The following is a 19,673-nucleotide window of genomic DNA, read 5'->3' as shown; positions in this document are numbered from 1 at the left end:
GATGAGGGTTGGGGGAGAGATTTTATTTTATTTATTTATTTTATTTGAGGTTTTTTCTAGACCAACATTCGTTGGGAACATCATATTGGTTTACATAAAACAGTAAATGCAGCGAAAGGCTTTACAAGGAATGTTATAACTTCAAAAATATAAGGAGGGAGGGATGCAATGGGAAAAGGGGGGGGAAGTAGATGATTAATATGCAAGTTAACTTCAATACACGAACATTTTAACTTCAACTAATATAGTGAGGGGTGTTTTGAAAAAAGGGGGTTAATAATAAATGAGATACTAAAATAAGGGGGTCATAAGGGGAAAATGGAGGAGAATTGAGAAAGGAGTAGAGGTAAAAGGCAGTTTAAGGAAAAGAGGGGTTAATAAAGGGGAAGGGGAGGGGAAAGTAGAGAAGGAGAGGAGAATGTATGGAGCTGAAGAGGGGAGAATAGGGAGATGGGAAGAGAGCAAGGAGTGAAGATAGGGAGAAAAGTGGGATGGGGATATAGGTGGGTGCTAAAGAGAAAGAGAAAGGGGCTGGAGGGGGGTTAGGAGAGATAGGGGAGATGTCTAGGGACCAGGGAGAGAGGCCTGCTTCCAAGAAAAACAACAAAGGCTCTGCAGCCCTAACATCATAATGCTACTATGTTGATCCTGCCATGCCTTTGCTGTTTTTCTTGGGTGTGGTTGGGGTAGGAGTAGGGAGGGGGTGGGAGCAGGAGGGAGAGGAAAGAGCAAAAGAAGGTGGGTGGGAGCAAGGGTAAGGAGGAGGAGGAGGCAGGGCTGAAAGGAGGCCAAACGGATCAAGGGTGAAGAGAGACTGGGGCTGAGGGGAGGTGGAATGTTGGTGGGGGGAGTGGAAAGGCCTGCCCCTCCACCACTCACTCCCCCACAAACCTTGGTTCCTTCCCTCCCCCAAAACACTTACTTTCTCCAGTTCACTCCTTCCCTCCCATCCACCCACCAAACTCTTCCCTCTCCCCCTGGCGATTCCAGTTCTTATCCTCCCTGACCCCTCTGTATCCTCTCACTCAGCGGCTCATATCAGTTTGAAACAGAGAAGAGGTCCTCTCCTCCGTGGTGTCCTCTCTCTTCCCTCCTCTCTTGCTGGGGCCTGAATCATGCACTTTGAACCCACAGCAAGAGAAGAGGACACCACAGAGGAGGAGCTCATCTCTGTTTCAAAATTATATGAGCCGCTGAGTGAGGATTGCACCATCCACTGTCACCAAGGTCTTCTTTTTCTGGAGCGGGCAGGAAAGAGAGAGAGGGGTCTTGCTGGCTGAAATTTTGGAGGGGGGGGGGAGGTTCATGTCCGTGGTGGCTCCCCATTCTGATGCCTATGGTCCCATCTTGAAATGGGTAATGACTGGTAGATGACAGAAAAGGAGATTTACCTTGTGACACGAGGATGCCGTGAATCTCCTTAATGACCTTCTTGTACAGCTCCTTCTGCCATTCTCCCAGAATGTCCCACTCCGTTTCCAAGAAATAAGCAGCGACGTCACCGAATGTGACCGATGCCTGGAACAGCAAACAGGACACCCTCAGCCCTTCTCCCTCCAGCTTCATTACAATCAGTGGTGCTCTTGTCTATGGGTCAACTTGGGTAATTCCCCAGGGCCCCATGTTGGGGGGGCGAGTCCAATACTTGGTGAGGGTGACATACTATATGACCTACCATAGAATCCATCAGTTACAGCTGGGTATCTGAACTCATGGTATGCATAATCCTGGAAGTATGAGAGTCACCGGAAGAGGATATGTAGTGCAGCATTCTCCTCCTTCATCCAGTGCACTCACTTCAGGTGCAGTGAAAAGTCCATTTCTGGTGGCAGGAAGAGGGATGCAGCTAAGGAAGCATAGGCCTGCTGCACAAGGGACGCGCAGCCCATCTCTTGCACATGGGAAATGTGTGCAGAAGATACTGTTCAATGCACCTCTGCTGCCTTGTGCTTGCAAGCTTTTACCGTCATTACCCCTCAGATCCCTGCTGCAGCCTCAAATACAGAAGCTTCCCCGCCCACTATCATGGTCTGTCTGCCCGGCAGCCATGTCCACCCTCATGGCCACTGAAGCCAGGTTCTGGCTGCCTTTGAGCCCCCAACTTTAATCTGGGGCCTGCCAGGGAGCCAACTCATCACCATCTCCACTGCGGGCACTGAAACTGGGGACTCTCTACCTGGGAGCCATCCCTACCACCGATGAAGCTTGAGGCGAGAGACTGTGAGGCAGCCATAGGTGGAAAACTATTTGTGTGCAGTGGGAGCAGGGCTTAATTTGTAGACAAAAAGAAAGTAGAACTGTGGAGCGGAGTGAGAGGAGGAGGCGAAGAGAGGGCCATGGCCAGATGTGACCTGTCAAGAGGGGTGGAGCCAAGAACTCTCTCCCAGATTCTTCCTCCTCCTTACCCCAGTGATTCTCCATCCCCAGCCCTCACCAGTGTTCAACCTTCAGCCATCCTTTGCCCTACAGAACCGATTTACACCACTAGCTCTGCTCCACTTCCATAGATACCAGAAAAAAAAAGGTGGCAGAATGATGCTCTAGATCACAGAGTTAAAGTAGCACAAGTTTGAAACTTGTGAGCAGTAATGCCAATCGTCAAATGCTTCAGTCCTGGCTAATTCAACCCTCTTTGTATGTCTGATCTATATGTTGCAATAATCAAACTCTCTGCTCCTTTTCCCTGAAAAACAAGAGGAGAGAGGGCAGAACAACAGGTGCATAGTGGCTGCTCTCTGCTCTGCCTGCTTCAGGCTCATCCTTCGCTTCCCTGCAGGCTGCTTACAGGGAAGACGAGGGGCTGAAGCAGAACACGCCTACTGCTCTTCCTCCTACGTCTGGAAAGAGAAGTGATGGAACTGTATTCCAGGCCATTCCCCCACAAATTAAGCCCTGAGTGGGAGGTGGTGTGTTTCATCATCCTACCCCCTAGAAAAACACCACCACCACCACCATCTATGGTGTTTTTGTGGATGGGGGAGAGCTGTTGTCCACTGAGACCCTGTTGTTTCTGTGAGGTGATGGGAGGTGTGTTGGGGCCTCCTAATGCAAACTCTAGTGTATTATTGAAGGGAAATGCATTGTAAAACTGGTCCATTTATTCCTGTTCAGAACAGACTGGATAGGAATAAATGGGGCATGGGGGCTACATCCAGAATTACTAAAGTTACTTATTATAATGTGTGTGTAAAAAGGAGAAATTACTACTTACCTGATAATTTCCTTTCCTTTAGTGAAGGGTAGGCCAATCCCAATGAGTGGGTTATGCATCTCTGCCAGCAGATGGAGACGGAGCAAAAGCTGACATCACGGCCATATAGTCCCACCCCAACATCAGCCCACCAGTATTCTGTGGAAAAGCCAAACTGTGGACAAAACTGATTATACTTGAACATTATTAACAACAGACAACCATTCATGTTTCTCAACCAACTGGAACACTGAGCTCAGCCAAAAGAAGGAACCTATCTAGCAAACTAAGGGCTAGAGAAGCCACTTACCAGTTATCAAGGAAAGCATAGCTTGCCCTAAGAAGGCTAACCACATATTCAAACTCCAGCAGCCAAGGGCGATTCTGGGCTTGACCTACCCTTCACTAAAGGAAAGGAAATTATCAGGCAAGCAGTAATTTCTCCTTCCTTAGCATTTGGAAAGATCAATCCCAATGAGTGGAATGTACCAAAGCTAAATCATGAAAAGGGCGGGAGGCTGCCAGCAGTCCAGTGAAAACCACCCACTTAAAAGCGGCTTCCTCCCTAGCCTTAACATCCAAGCGGTAATGCTTGGAGAAGTTGTGCAAAGATGACCATATCGCCACTCGGGAAATCTCAGCAGGCAACAACAATTTAAGTTCCGCCTACAATACCTCCTGACCCCACGTGGAATGCGATCTAATGTGTTTCAGTAAGGCAACCTCAGCAGCCATACAGGCTGCCATAATGATCTCCTTAACCTAAATGGCAATCGTCCGTGTCGCTAGTGCTCCCTGCTTACCTCCACCATGAAGCACAAACAAGTGATCAGACTTCTGAACAGTCTTAGTCATCTCCAAGTAGTGCAGCAAATGACACCTGTCATCCAAGGAACAGCTTCATCTCTGCCCCTGACCAAGGCAGGCAAAGAAATGGACTGATTCAAATGAAAGTCCAAAACCACTTTGGGCAAAAAAAAAGAGGGCACAGTCCAAAGTTGAACTGTACCCAGAGAGAAAAGGCTCATGGCAGGAAAGAGCCTGCAGCTCAGAGACCAGACGTGCCGAACAGATTGTTACCAGAAAAACTGTCTTCAAGGTAAGAGTATGCAGTGGTCGAAAGGTCGGACATGCCAAAAACTCAAGGATCAAATTAACGTCCTACAAAGACACCAGAAGCTGCAACAGGGGGCGAAGATTCTTAACCCCCTGCAGAAAATGGGACACATCCAGATGGGAAGACAAAGGTCCTCCAATGACTCTTCTTCTATAACAAGCCAGGGCTGCAACTTGAACCTTCAGGGTATTAAGGGCCAAATCCTTAAGCAAGCCATCTTGTAAAAATTCCAAAACGAGTACCTCGCTCAGAACACCAGGCCTCAAAGACCCTCCAAATTTTAACATAGGCTAGAGAAGTAGAAAATTTCCGGGCCCGAAGAAGAGTGGAAATTACCGCAGGCAAAAAACCCACTTCAACAACTGAGCCCTTTCAATGACCAAACTGTAAGACAGAATCGACCCGGATCCTTGTGCAGAATGGGCCCCTGATGTAATAGATCCATCTAAGATGGTACCCTAGGGGGACTGCCCACCAGAAGTCTAAAGATCAGCATACCACAGCCTTCTTGTCCAATCCAGAGCACTAAAAGGACAGTGTTGGTTGACTTTCAATCTTCTGGACCAACCTGCCTATCAGAGGCCAGGGTGGAACGTATACAGAAGGGCGCCACGTCGCCACTCCTAAACAAGAACGTCAATGCCCATCGCTTTTAAGTCCCACCTGCAACAGCCTCTCATGCCTCCAGTCTGTTGATGTTTCACTGCCGCTCTGCTGCATTCCAGTGACCTTGCACCACCAACTCCTGACAGTGAACCCCCCCCCCCCCCCCCAGCTCTGGAGGCTCGCATCTGTCATGAGTACCAATCTGGCATTGTCAGGAAAATTCCCTTCTGAGATGATCCATGTGTAACCACCAATTTAACTGGGATCTCACCTCTAATGAAAGGAGCAGCCTCATCGCATAGTTCTACAACTGTGGACTCCATCAGGAGAGCAAGACATGCTAAAGAGGCGGCAGGTGTGCTCTTACCCAGGGAACTACTTCTAATGCGGCAGCCATCAACCCCAGGACCTGTAGATGGTAATGATGATCCAGGATGGCACATTGGAGGAACTGCTGATGTTCCTGCTGGATAGGAATATGCAGATATGCCTCTGTCAGATCCAGAGACATTAGGTACTCCCCTGCTTAAACCGTCATTATGACATGCATGTCTCATAGATGTCAGTTGAAGACGGTTGACATCCCTGAGATCCAGTATGGGTCGAAACAACCCTTCCTTCTTGGGCACAACAAAATAAATGGAATATTGGCCAGTATTTTGCTGTGATTCGTGAACAGGAATCACCGCTTTCAGATTCAACAGCCATTATGTCACTTCCACTTCTATCTTCTTCTAAGGGGAGTTTCATGGAGAGAACATGATGGCATCCAGAGGAATGGGAAGAAATACTAGAGCATACCCATTCCGAATCACTTCAAGAACCCACTAATCCGAAGTAATCTGGACCCACCTGTGATAAAACCAGGATAGACAACTACCTATCTCCTGCACCTCCAGGTGAGCCCTCAAACCCTCATTGGGAAGACCAAGGGGCTCCACCTCCGGAGTCCACATCCTTTCAATGACCTCAGGGGCGAAAGGCCTGTGACCTGCACAAGGGATGGGATCTGTTGCACCCGGTCGCAGACGGCTGCGACTTCTCATGCTCACCTCTTTTTTCCCTGCACCGTCAATCACTGGGAGAATGGTGGCCTCCACCAACCAACGCAGACTTCCCGGCGTCCCCGGGACAGCGTGGGCGCTCCCGACCACCATCTTACTTCCGGCATCACCTAGGCGTGCGCGCGCGCAGGGCCTCCTTATGTGTACGTCATGGTGGGAACCTTGGGGGCATCCCCTCCCGATGACATCAGCACTGCTAGTGTACTTATACTGACTGGCCCATTGCTAAGACGAGTTAGCAAGGACTTCACTCGCTTGTTAAATCCGCTCTAACTTGGATCTTCTGTTCCAGACTCTCCTCCTGGCATTCGGACGCTCTGAGTACCCGCCCCTCGGGGGCTCTTCCGTGTCTTGGCTATCCGCTCCTTGGAGGACCCTCTCCTCGGGTATCTCTAATGGGACTTCCTTGTGTAAGTACATTCTCTAACTTCTATCAACGTTGCCTGCAGATTCCATGGTGTACCCCGTTCCTCGGGCCACTACCGTTCTTCAGTCTGCCTAAGCTACTCATCCTGCGTCCCAGGATATTGTTACATCTATACGGACCGCTACCTCCTTGGCACCTATAGAACAGTTTCCTCGGCATACCCCGCGCTGCGGGCCACTACCGAATCTGCACTCAGAGGTATTTCCACCAGCCTACAGGAATCTCCTGGTGTACCCCGTGCTGCAGGCCACTACTGGAGCTTCGTATCAATATCATTATCTTGACTACTGTATTTGCTCAAAGACTGTGTTTATTACATTTCCTGCTCTTCTGGTTATGTACTATCTTTTTCTCCCTAATAAAGTCTCTCACAGCTTTGTCCTACATTGCTGAGACCACGCCCACCGGTGAGGCCCACGGGGCTCCTCCCTGTGAGAGGAGACATCTCTCACCTCGGCCTGGGGTTCACAACTTCATCAAAACATAACAGGATCTCTGGGAAGAATCTCCCCTATAAAGCCGAAAACACCAGTAGTCTCGAGAGCGGCCACTCACCTAAAAAGTTTGAGAAATTGGCTTCTTATCCTCCAGCAAACAAGGGACCTAGGTCTCTCCCCATTTACTTGCCATTTTTTCCAATTCACGACCAAACAAAAGTGAGGATTTGAAGGGCAGCTTAGCCAGATTGGACTTTGAAGTAGTATCTGCAGACCAGTTGCGCAGCCAGAGCCGCCACCTGGCCGCAATAACTGAAGCAGTCCTCTGGCGGCTGTGCGTACCAAGTCACAGCCCGCATCAGCCAAGAAGGCAGCCCCCAGTTCTACCATAGATCCCAGATCGGACCCAACACCACCAGATTCTTGACAAATATGCAAGGTAGCCCTACCTACCAAGGCGCAACAAGAAGCAATTTGCAAGTTCATTGTCACTGCCTCAAAGGCTTGCTTTAGGATACCCTCAATCCTCCTATCCTGAACATCCTTCAATGTTGCACCTCCCTCTACTGGGATGGTGGTACGCTTTGTAATAGAACACACTAAAGCATCCACCCTATGGAAATGCAATTGCTCTCTGGCCTGCGAATCCAAGGGCTATAAACCCACCAAGACGCGTCCCCCTTTAAAAGATGCCGCTGGCGCACTCCATTCCAGATCGATCAACTCCTGGATGGTATCCAAGAGGGGAAAGAAACAAGAAGCCTTGCGCAGGGTGACCAAAATAGGATCCTTCTTTTGCATCCCCAAGGAGTCAGGCCCAGCCACTCCGAGGGTCTTCAGGGTCTGAGATATCAGACCTGGCAACTCTCTAAAAGAAATGTAGAAGAGTTCTATATGGCTCCATATCTCGGGGAATGTCCCCTTCCTCACCAGGAGAGCCACTGCCATCTTAATTAGTATCATCCTGATCCACCTGCATTTGAACTCTGTCAGACTGCACTGCACTGCACCATGGCACTTGACCCTGGAGACAGGCGGAGGAGTACTCAGAGTGCATGGACCTACCTTAGAAGGAGTTGCCACTTCAGCAGTCCGGCCCTGTACAAATGTCTGCAATCCCTGGAAGAATTCCACCCAGGAAAAGGAGGCTGGGTCCATTCCAGGCCCCATAGGCTCGAACCCGATTACCTGTGAGCCAGTGTCCCCTGAGGACTCGACCATGGACCAATTAGGGGAGGAGACACCCCTGCAGTGTCTCCCTCAATCCCACTCACCTCAGACCAAGGAGATGGACCATTGGCAGCAAAATTGAAAGGAGGCAAATCTCCCTGAGCATCCAGGCAGCACTGACATAGGCTTAAAGAAAGCTCCAGCTGAATGGCTCTGTGTAGACAGGAGCTTAGATTTCTTCGCCACAGACACCAAGAACCGACACCTAAACTGGACGCACAAGATGTACATCCAGAAGGAAGAACGTTCAAACTGAATGCACAGATGAGAACAGATGCACACACGGACGTGCAAGCACATGCCGAAGGCCTACGGCAAAAAAGCAAGTAAAAAAGCACCCCATGTTCTACTGTGCACCACAATGGAAGAAGCCTGGGAGCGGGGCTTAGCCAAACGGCTGCTCAACCCGCTGTGCCTGCACTCTCTCCTCACAGAATTCCCCAGATATGGGAACGAGACAGCCAAATGCGGAAAAAACAGACCCTTCTCCTGCTGTCTTCCTGACTCTTTTTTCTTTTTTTTAAGTTTAAACCTTTTTTGTGAGCTCAGCCCTACCTGGCTGAGAACAGGAATGGGTCCTGGCTATGGGGGGCGAGGGCTAAGGCCTTCACCACCGAGCCTCTCTCGGCTTACATCCGCTAATTGGAATTTAGGTCCACCCAGTCAAGGCTGCCGGACTGAAGGCACTCTACTGAGGGAGGGGCTGCATGGTATTATCTCAGGAGGCAAGCGGTGCTACACAAACATTTCCTTTCCAACTTCTTTCTTTGACTCACAGGCAATCCCTTGAAGGGAAATGAACGTCCATCAACTGCTGGAGATGGAGAATATTGGCGAGCTGATGTTGGGGCAGGACTATATGGCTGGGACGTCAGCTTTTGCTCTGTCTCCATCTGCTGGAAGAGGTATATAATCCACTTGTTGGGTCTGACTTACCTGAATGCGAAGGAAATCTTTATTATAATGGTCTCTGTCAGTGAAATTGGCTCTTCAGTAGATTCCAGAATGAAGAGAGCTCTGTTCTCTTAAATCTGCATTATTTTATATAGATTGCCTGGTTTCCTGAGAAACTCTGGAAATTCAGGTACTGCCTGATTCAGTACAAGGAAGGGGGGACGAGATGGGGGCCATCAGTAAATGTGGGCCAGAGGGAGGAGCCTATGTGGGCTGAAGCAGGAGGCAGCAACAGCAAAAACAGCTGTACAAGTGGGAGAGAGAGAGGATGGTAGGTTGTGTCTCAAGGTAGAAAAGTGAAGTGCTGGAGTCAGGTCTGGGCAGGGGGATTGAGAAAGTGGGTATGGGTGAAAGAAAGAGAGAATGAGAGGCTATGTGTGTATTTGAGAGAGTGAAAGAGAATGAGTTTATACATGAGAGAGAGAGAGTGTAAGAATTTCTGCATGTTTTTGTGAGAATAAGTTTGTGAAAGTGAAAATGTGTGCGTGTGAGAGTCTGCTGTGACAGAGAGACAATCCGTATACCACCCCGCTCATCTCAGGAGAATCAGAACCAAAATCTTCCCAGGGATGATCTTTGTACTGTGCTGCGAAAAGAAAAGGTTGGAAGAGCTGCACAGGGAAAAGTTTTCCATTAAGTGCTGCTGTCCTGTGCAGAAGAGGACAGAGAAAAATTTCTTACCCGATCAGAAGCCAGGGCAGACATTTTCTTCCTGTTTTCCTCTGAATTCTGCAACTCTGAGGATGGATTCAGGATGGAGATCTCCCTGTTACTGGTCAGCCACTGAGAAAGATGAAAAAAGACAGGAGAGGGCTGGGCTGATTCCTCAGCGTCGCAGATAAAGTCCTTCCTCACTCCCTTGACAGATCTGTGGCTGAGGCGTGCAGATATTTCCAGTCCTGGGGAGGCAGAAAGTTTCTGCTTTTATTAAGAGAGTCTTTTCTGATCGTTACAGTCTTGAATGCACTAGAAGAGAAAATAATACAAAAAGCAATGCAAAGCTCCGCAACAGAAGCCATTCTGCTTGCCCCATTGCATGCTGGGGAAATCCCGCCTCCTTAAGGTGGCTCTGCAGAGAAAGAAGGAAGCAGCAGGGTTTCTGATTACGCTGAAGCGATTCAGGCATACCAGCAGAAAGCTCACTGCTGAATATACCAGTCTATGAAATCACAATGTAATCCATAAAAAGAACAACATAATACAGCACAAAAGAAGATAAGAATATAAATGTAAGAGAAAAAAAAGCCCCCTCCCCCAATATAGAATTCCTAAGTTTAGAATTATGCAGCTTTTCTATGGATCAGGGCTGGACACGTAAGGATGTGTGTGTATGTGTGCCTGAGGTGGAGAGATGATACTCTTCATTTGCATAAATTTTAGATCCTGCCTATTCAGTGTATCTGTGTATGCATTAAAGGACAATAATGAGCTGGGAGACTGCATACAGGCTATTTCTTTCCAGATTCTCAAAGCAATGAAGGGGTTCTCCTGACATATTTAGCTGCTCCCATTTCTTATCATGGATTATTAGTTTGTGCCCACCATCACCCCCTTTCTCCTCTGTCTTTCTCTCATTCTCGTTCATTCTCTCTCACACTCACACATGCTCCCTCTCAAACATATCTCAGGTCAAAAGCCTGATGGGCAGGGAAGAGGGAAAGAGGGGCAACCAGGGCTAGCAAGTAGGGAAGACAGCTGCCCAGTGGGCTGGGCAGCAGTGCTGCATGTCACCATTGTAATGGAATAAGTGCTCCTTAGCTCCTATGGAGCTGCTGGCTCAGCTAGCCAGTCATGTCACCCAAGGACCCACTGCCCCCCTTCCCCCATGGCCAGCCATATTACCCACACTGGCTGGGGTACTGGGCAGCCCAACAATAGGCCTGAAGGGAGCAGGATAGAGGAAGACTGGGCTCAAGGCAGGGAAAAGGTCAGGAAAGGGGTAGAGGCATGGGCAGAGAGGGGAAGGGGAGGGGTCACTGCAGTACAGTATATGTTTTTGTATAACACCAGGTAAATAAGTTATAAAGGGGAAAGACATGGGTCCAGAGTGAGACCGAGAGAGGAAGGTACAGCCTACAGAGCAACTTCCCAGCCAGCTGCAGGTGTTGGCTGGACTGTGAGAGAACCCCTGAGACCCATTTCCTCCCTCCAATCTACCCCCTCTATTTCAATCCTCCCATGCTCCTCATGTCAATCTCTCCTTTCCTCCCCTTTTGTCACTGTCCCTTCTGTGTCTCTCTCCTCTACCCATCCTGCATCTCCGTCTGCTCACTGCAGCCCCTCTCTGGGTTCCTGACCCAGCAGGCTGTGAAGAAACGGGAGGGACCAAGAGGACCATAGCTACAGATATCTGTGGAGCCATGCTGTGCCCCACCTTCTTCTCCCTATGCTGGCCAATCACAACATGGGAAAGGAGGCAAGGCGTAGGGATACAACACAGCTCACCTCTGAGAGACTCCGACCCTGTCTTTCTGTCCCTTTTACTAAGAAACTGGGGGAGAAAGGAGCAGCCACGTTAAAAAAAACAGACTTTTAGTGTCCATTCGGTAGTTCTGACGACGTTGCACAGAAATGCTTCAAAATCTGGCTGTCTGGTCCAAAACCAAGCAGTTGGCAACCCTACCTAACCGAAGGATTTATCATTCCGCTATAAATTTAGCAGAATGATGAGCCGCGGGCAGAAAAGGGGTAGGGGGGGGGGGGGCGCGATAGTGTGCAACTGGCCACACACTATCATGAATTAGTGACTATAAAAAATTAATGCCGTGTTCCTGTTCAAGGTCTCTTTCTTGCCTGCTGCCTGACCAATTGGTTGAGGTGTAGGAGGCCCCTGCAGTATTGCTTGTATTTTCCAGTGTCTTATTCCTCTTCAAGAAAGGAAAATTGGTTCTTACCTGCTAATTTTTGTTCCTGTAGTACCATAGATTAGTCCAGACTCCTGGGTTTTGCCTCCCCTCCAGCAGATGGAGACAGAGAAGTTTTTGACTGACTCTGCCCTATATCCTGAGGTGCCACCTACAGTCCATCAGCATTACACTGTATCAAAGCAGCACAATTAAAATCCACATGACCCATTAACAAATTGACCCCTTGAAGGACAGGGGGAGAAGAAACCCTGCAACAGCAAAAAACATCCTGCTGAATCACAAAACCCCTAGGTGGGAACAGAATCCGTTATAACTTTGAGAACCAATCTGCAGATAAAAACAAAGACGTACTGAACGAGCAGACTCTCCATTATCCCAACAGTGAAATGGGCGGGACTCTGGACTGATCCGTGGTACTACAGGAACAAAAATTAGCAGGTAAGAACCAATTTTCCTTTCCCTGTACGTACCTGGATCAATCCAGACTCCTGGGATGTACCAGAGCTTCCCTACATGGGGTGGGACCTTTAGAGTCCTGCTCGAATCACACCTCCAAACCCCCCAGAGCCTGTGGCCTGGACATCCAACCAATTGTGCTGGGCAAAAGTGGGCAAAGACTTCCAAGTAGCCGCTCTACAAATCTCTTGCGGCGAGACTTGCTGACACTCAGCCCACGAAGCCGCCTGTGAACGGGTAGAATGCGCCCGAAGACCGACTGGAACCAGACATCCATGAATCAGATATGCTGAACCAATAGTTTCCTTCAACCAGCGGGCAATCATAACCCTAAATGCCTTATGCCCCCTTCTGGGGCCACTCCGCAGCACAAACAGATGGTCTGACAGGTGGAAATTATTTGTGATTTCTAAGTAACGCAAAAGAATCCGCCGCACGTCCAGCTTCTTCAAATCTCACGACTGAGAATCAGAACGGTTCAAGTCCGGAAAGGATGAGAGCTCCACCAATTGATTCAAATGAAAGGAGGTTACCACCTTTGGGAGAAAGGAGGGAACTATCCTCAGAGACTCCCGTATCCATAATCCTTAAGAGGAGCTCCCCGCAGGACAGACCGTGAAGCTCGGACACTCGCCGAGCTGAAGAAATAGCCGCAAGAAAGACCACTTTTAACTTAAGAACTTTTAGCGTAGCCCTCTTCAGAGGCTCAAAGGGCACTGCACACAGAGCTCTGAGAACCAAATTCAGACTCCATGAAGGACAAGGATTTCGTACCGGAGGATGCAAATGTTTTGCCCCTCGGGAAAAACGCACCACATCCGGATGTGCAATTAAGGCTACACCTCGTATCTTACCACAGAAACAACTGAGGGCCGCTACCTGCACCCTTAGAGAGCTGCAAGACAAGCCTTTAGCCAGGCCGGCATGTAAGAAGGACAAGATATCAGGCACCAAAGCCCGAGTAGGCTCCACCTTGTGCTCTACACACCAAGACTCAAAAATCCCTTACACCCTGACATAGGCCAGGGAGGTAGAGGTTTTCCTTGAATGCAAAAGGGTAGCCACCACCGTGTCTGAATAACCTTTGCTCTTCAATCGTTGCCTCTCAAAAGCCATGCCGCTAGACAAAAGCGATCTGCCTCTTCCAAACAAATGGGTCCCTGACGTAGAAGATTTGGGAGTCTGCAAAACCTCAGGGGACCTTCCACCGCTAGGTTTACTATATCCATGAACCACGGACATCTTGGCCACTCTGATGCCACCAGGATCACCTCTGCCGGATGAGATTCTATGCGCCACAGTATCCTGCAACCAGAGGCCAAGGCGGGAGCACATACAGTAGGAATCTCCTTGGCCAGGCGAGAACTAGGGCATCCACCACCTCCACTCCTGGCTCCTGGCGCCGACTGAAGAAGCGAGGGGCCTTGGCATTCCGAAACGTCGCCATCAAATCTATGCTCGGTCTGGACCACTTGTCGCATATGAGATGGAAGGCTTCGTCGGAGAGCTCCCACTCCCCGGGATCGAGCTGATGTTGACTGAGGAAATCAGCTTGAACGTTGTCGACCCCGATGATGTGGGAGGCTGCAATTCTGACTAAGTGCTGCTCTGCCAAGCTTATCAACTGCCGAGCCTAGATCGACACCGGCCGACTCTTGGTTCCTCCTTCGCGATTGATATAAGCCACTGCTGTCGCATTGTCTGACAGAACCCTGACCGATGTTCCCTGCAGCACCGGAAGAAGAACCTGTAGCGCTAACCACTGACCACTGACCACTGGCCTTGTTCCAGTTTTTCCTGACAAACCGCTCCCCAGCCGGAGAGACTGGCATCTGTGATGACCACCATCCAAGAGGGAAGGCCCAAGTCCACACCACGGTGTAAATTGTCCGAGAGGAGCCACCAATCGAGGCTGGAATGCGCAGACTCTGTAAGAGGAAGTAGAAGATGAAATTGCTCGGGCACCGGGTTCCAACGGGAAAGCAATGCTGACTGAAGAGATCTCATATGAGCAAAGGCCCATGGGACCAGTTCCAAGGTGGAAGCCATCGAGCTGAGGACCTGCAAGTAGTCCCAGGTCCTGGGGAGATCCTTGGCCAACAAGGCCTTAACATGCCCTTGCAGCCTGACGATCTGCTCCTCGGTGAGAAAAACCTTACCTAGACGCATGTCGAACAGGGCTCCCAGGAACTCCAGGGACTTGGAGGGGACCAGGTGGCTCTGGGCCAGATTGACTATCCAACCAAGCGACTTCAAGAGTTGAAGAGTTCGTTGCACCGCAGAGTGACAGAGAGACTCCGAATTTGCTCGAATCAGTCAGTTGTCCAGATAGGGATGAACCAAGAATCCCTCCTTCCGGAGTTTCGCTGCCACCACTCCCATTAACTTGGTACGTGGCAAGCCCAAAAGGCAAAGCGGAAAACTGAACGTGATCCCCCAGGATGGAAAACCCCAGGAATCTCTGGTGGTCGGCCCGGATCCCGATGTGCAAGTATGCCTCAGTCAGATCGAACGACGCTAGGAATTCTCCCTTGTGCACTGAAGCAATTACAGAACGGAGGGTCTCCATTTGGACCCGAGGAACTTGTAGACATCTGTTCACCCTCTTTAAATCGAGTATGGGCCGGAATGTGCCCTCTTCCTTGGGCACCATGAAGTACCAGAACGGGTTCTGTTCTCCACAGGGTGAGTGAACCGGGCTCCCCGGTATCACCCCGAGCGTTGACAGCAAGGAGGGCAGCAGGGTCACCAACCCCGGCTCCACCAGCCTCGAATACCAGGGGGGTGGTCCCACCAGGACCTGCAACCCCCTGGGAGGCTCAGGAAAACTCTTCTGTCCTTGAAAAGGCAATCTAACTTCTAAAACATTTTTCTTTTTTTTCTTTTTAAGTTAACTATCTAGAGACTGTAGGATTTTGCACCTCCACCATCTGCTGGAGACAGAGAAATACAGAGAAATACTGACGGACTGTAGGTGGCACCTCAGGATATAGGGCAGAGTCAGTCAAAAACTTCTCTGTCTCCATCTGCTGGAGGGGAGGCAAAACCCAGGAGTCTGGACTGATCCAGGTATGTACAGGGAAATTTATTTTTTCTTTCAGACTGATCTGCCTGGGTTGTTGACATTATTATTTTCTTCATCAGTATTTACATTGTTCTAATTATTTACAGCATCATTTGTACATCAGTGAGGGTCACTATTTATCATCTGTTAGTAGATTAATTGTAAAGATAATAACCATCAAAGCTGATGGGAAAAAACTGATCGATTACGAGAGCAGTGAAAGTGATATGTTCTATTTTGTCCCCTAACAGTCATACATGGAAAGTGTGTGCTCACACCGCAAGAAAATTATGATGAGTGGATTTTGCATATTTTATTTGCAGTTTGCAGATGTAAAACCAAAAAGTGATCAGGTGGCATCATTCTGTATGTGTATTTGTGGAATACATGGTGCCATGAAATATACCCCTGCCATGATTCTCTTCTGGACCCCTGACATATCTGGAAAATTTGGTGTGGATCAGATGTAAAACATATCAAAAACTAAAAAACCTATTAAGGAAGGATAATTTTGTATGCACGTTGAACTCTAAGGAATATTTAAAAAAAAAACTCTTCCTGTCAGAATCCTAATCTCCCTGCTGATGTGCCATTAATATTTGGTGTGGGTAGCACACCGAATAGGAATGTTATTAGTGGGGACACACACACAGAGGTCACAGAAGTCTTCATCACTTGGGGAAGTAAACTAAAAAAAATACACTAACAAGATGGACTCTACTATCAAGATGGACTAACAAGATGGACTAACTAGATGGACTAACTAACTAGATGGACTAACTAACAAGATGGACTAACAAGATGGACTAACTAACTATCAAGATGGACTAACACTAACAAGATGGACTCTACTACCAGGTTAAAGCACCATTAAGCTTTAACCCGTACGCCCTATGGCATCACTTCATATTTATTTCCTGCCTTATCTTCTTTCCAGCTTGTTGCAAGCTTCCAAGTTCTCTTCCCTGTTGATTGTAACTTTTGACTCATTCCTACCTACTGTTTATCTTTCGTTTACTTGAATAGTTACCCCAGTTTTTATTCTTGTTAATTGTAAACCGATCCGATATGGTTATTTACTATGAAGGTCGGTATATAAAACTGTTAAATAAATAAATAAATAATAAATAAATACTATCTCTCCAAAAATGCCTCATTTAAACCTTGGATGAACAAGAGGATAACTGTTGTAGGCTGGTTTAGAATCAGCAAATAATATTCTGTGATGATTGGCAAGAACGTAATCTTACCCAATGATGTGATGTCATCAAAGTGGCAACCAGTGCCGGTGCAAGGGTATTAGGCACCCTAGGCGACCCTTGCGCTCCCGCCACCTGTTTTGGCGCTGACTGTGTGTTTCTCAGGGTGCCGAGCCGTAGGGGGCACCGAAGAGCAGCCACGTGGTGCTGCAAGCGGGGCCTATCCCGCTTGCGACAAAGAGAAATAGAGACTGTGTGTTTCTCAGGGCCGCGAGCAGCACACAGTCTCTATTTCTCTTTGTCGCGAATTGGATAGGCCCCGCTTGCAGCACCACGTGGCTGCTCTTCGGCGCCCCCCTACGACTCGGCGCCCTAGGCGACTGCCGAAGTTCGCCTAATGGACGCGCTGGCCCTGGTGGCAACTGAATATTAAAGGGAAATACTAAAGGATCCACAAGTAACAGAGTGCCAATTGATTATCGACTAAGAATTTCTCAAACAGTAAAGCACAGTCAGTAAAACATTTAAGCTCAGGAGCTATTACAACATATAACAGCTCATAAGCATATGTGCTCAATATAACTATTTTTAAAGAAAAATTTAATAAAATTTACCAAAATAGATTTTCAATAAAATGAATCATTCTAAGAGGTTTTTTAAAGACCCATGATTGCACCGACTGGTTGAAAATCTGATAAAATTGTTCAGAAAAAACACCAGTGCTGAGGTCTTTTTTTCTCTAGAAATAAAAAGAAAATATATGAGAGAATATTATTCTATGCAGTCATTAAGTTAAAATATTTAATATGCACCAGCTATTTTGATTTTTTTGTTTTGACAACTGAATTAGTCAATAGCACAGCACTGGCTTTCAGCCAATAGAGTCATTTTGTTTTTCTTTGAGTTATTTGAAAGTACAAAGCTCAAATCTTTCCCTCTTCCACCCACCCAAAGGAATCTCAGTAGCCAGAAGAACAGTAATAATGTTAATGTTGCTATGGCAACCACAGCCATAAACAAGGGGGAAATCCTTGTTTCTTTAGGAACCTTCCTTCCCCCTTGCTGTGAAACATCCTTTCTGTCCAATATTGGGGGGGGGGGGGGGGGGGGGGGGGAGAAAGGTTACAAGAACTCTTGTGTTTCTTCCCTGTGTAACTAACATTAAACCTTAGTATATTCAGTTTAGCAAGCAGAGGGAGAGCATGTGCTGGTTGCTTAATAACCAGGTAGTCTTCTCTGGACTTTGCAGACATGCCAAGTGTCACACATTGGGGTAGATTTTAAAAAACTGCACCCGCGTGTACATTTATTCGCATGACCGGCGCAAACAAAAGTACGCCGGATTTTAATAGATACGCGTGGGCGTATCTATTAAAATCTGGCGTACTTTTAAAAAAATCTGGCGTACTTTAAAAAAAAATTTTTTTTTTAATAGATTTTAAAAGATCTATTAAAATCTTTTAAATTCCGGGGTCAGCGCACGCAAGGCTGCGCAACATCGGCAGCCTGTGTGCGCCGAGCCGCGCAGCCTGCCTCTGTTCCCTCCAAAATCGGAGCGGCCTCGGAGGGAACTTTCCTTCCACCCCCCTGTAACCGTATACGGTTACACCCCTGCACCTTCCCCTCCCTTCCCCTACCAGCCCACCCCCCCAGCCCTATCTAAATCCCCCTAACTTTGTTGGTAAAGTTACGCCTGCCTGAGGCAGGCGTAACTTGCGCACGCCAAGCCGGCCGCCGGCTCGCGATTCCCCAGCCCGGGAGCAGTTTTGGAGGCCTCGGCCACGTCCCTGAAATGCCCCCGGCCGGAACCACGCCCGCGGCCCCGCCCCGGATGACGCGCCGCCGCGACACATCCTCCCGACACATCCACCTCAGGAAAGCCCCGGGACTTACGCGCGTCCCGGGGCTTGCACGCTCCGCCGAGCCTATTCAACATAGGCTCGATGCGCACAGGGGGAGCTTGGGGCAGGTTTTCGGGGGGGGGTATGCACGTATCTTACGCATGTACCCCTTTGAAAATCTGCCCCAATATGTGTAAGGCTCATGCATTAGGAGGGGGAGTCTCATGTTTTCATGCTGCAAGACCTTTTTTTCAGGCATTTGAACTGCGGCAACAAGGTAATGACGAGCCTATAGGGTTAGAAAAACAAATAGAGGTAGGTGAACCATACCAATAAATATGAAAACAACAAGAGTGGTACACAAAAAACAAATAGATAATAAATAAAAAATATTTAAAAATATGAGATAAAATATTACATATTTAATATCAATAAAAGCATATTTACAATAAAATTAAACATATACAGGTAGGTTTTAAAAAGGCTTCGCGTGCACCCATAAACATGACATTTTATAAAGTATATGCATATGGCTGTAAGCATCATTGTAAGGGATGAAAAGGAATTGATTTGTACAATGCAGCTAGCAGAGACTGCAGTGTACAAATCAATTGTTAGAATTTTCATTGCTTGTAAGATAAAAAATTCTTTAATGATGTCAATTTTACAATGAATACCTCTGAATGTGTCTGTAACACCATCCCCCAAACCCTAATCCACCTCTCAAAACTCTCCCTGAATCAAAGTGCCCTCTTATAATGGTGCATATATGGAGTGTCAAGCTGAGCCCTATAAAGAGGCTTGAAAACAGTTTTTCTCAAGGCAATCTGTTCAGCATGTGAGGTTTCCAAGCTCTAGGCTCTTCTTGCCATGAACTATTTCTGTGCTTGATTCTGAGGGTGGTACAGTTTGGACTGTACCTTCATTTTTGCCGAAAGTGATTTCGGAGTTTCATTTGAATAAGTCTATTTCCCTGCCCATGATAATCACTCTCATCTCAATCCATGTCGATTGAGATGAGAGTGATTATCATTTTTGCATGCCTTGGATATCAAGTGGAATCTGAAGTCAGGAAGTCTCATCAACTGTTTGTGCTCCATGGTGGAGGTAAACAAAGTGTACTTGCAATGTGGGCAGCTATAGCCCATTGGGTTAAGGAAGTTATCATGGCTGTCTATGTGGATGCCAAGATTCCTTTGCCTAAGCAAATTAAAGTGCATT

The 19,673-nt window shown here is 47.9% G+C and overlaps 1 protein-coding gene across 3 annotated transcripts in view; it reads right to left on the bottom strand.

The window, feature by feature from the left end:
• LOC115092963 (zinc finger protein 567-like) overlaps window positions 1–19,673 on the bottom strand; it is a 1,005,854-nt gene that overhangs the window by 88,371 nt on the left and 897,810 nt on the right. The window contains exons 1-2 of one of the 3 annotated variants that reach the window (XM_029604498.1): window positions 9,707–10,062; window positions 1,392–1,518 (exon numbers count right to left, since the gene is read on the bottom strand). The exons of the other annotated variants lie outside the window; for them this stretch is intronic. Of the exons in view, the coding sequence (XP_029460358.1) occupies window positions 1,392–1,518; window positions 9,707–9,730 (151 nt within the window). The 5' untranslated portion in view covers window positions 9,731–10,062. Of the gene's footprint in view, window positions 1–1,391; window positions 1,519–9,706; window positions 10,063–19,673 lie in introns of those variants that run through there. 3 annotated transcript variants of the gene reach the window in all.

Source organism: Rhinatrema bivittatum, chromosome 1 (assembly GCF_901001135.1).
Source record: "Rhinatrema bivittatum chromosome 1, aRhiBiv1.1, whole genome shotgun sequence".
Classification (NCBI taxonomy): Eukaryota; Metazoa; Chordata; class Amphibia; order Gymnophiona; family Rhinatrematidae; genus Rhinatrema; species Rhinatrema bivittatum.
Note: the sequence above shows the minus strand (reverse complement) of the source record. Positions and strands in the feature narration are given on the sequence as shown.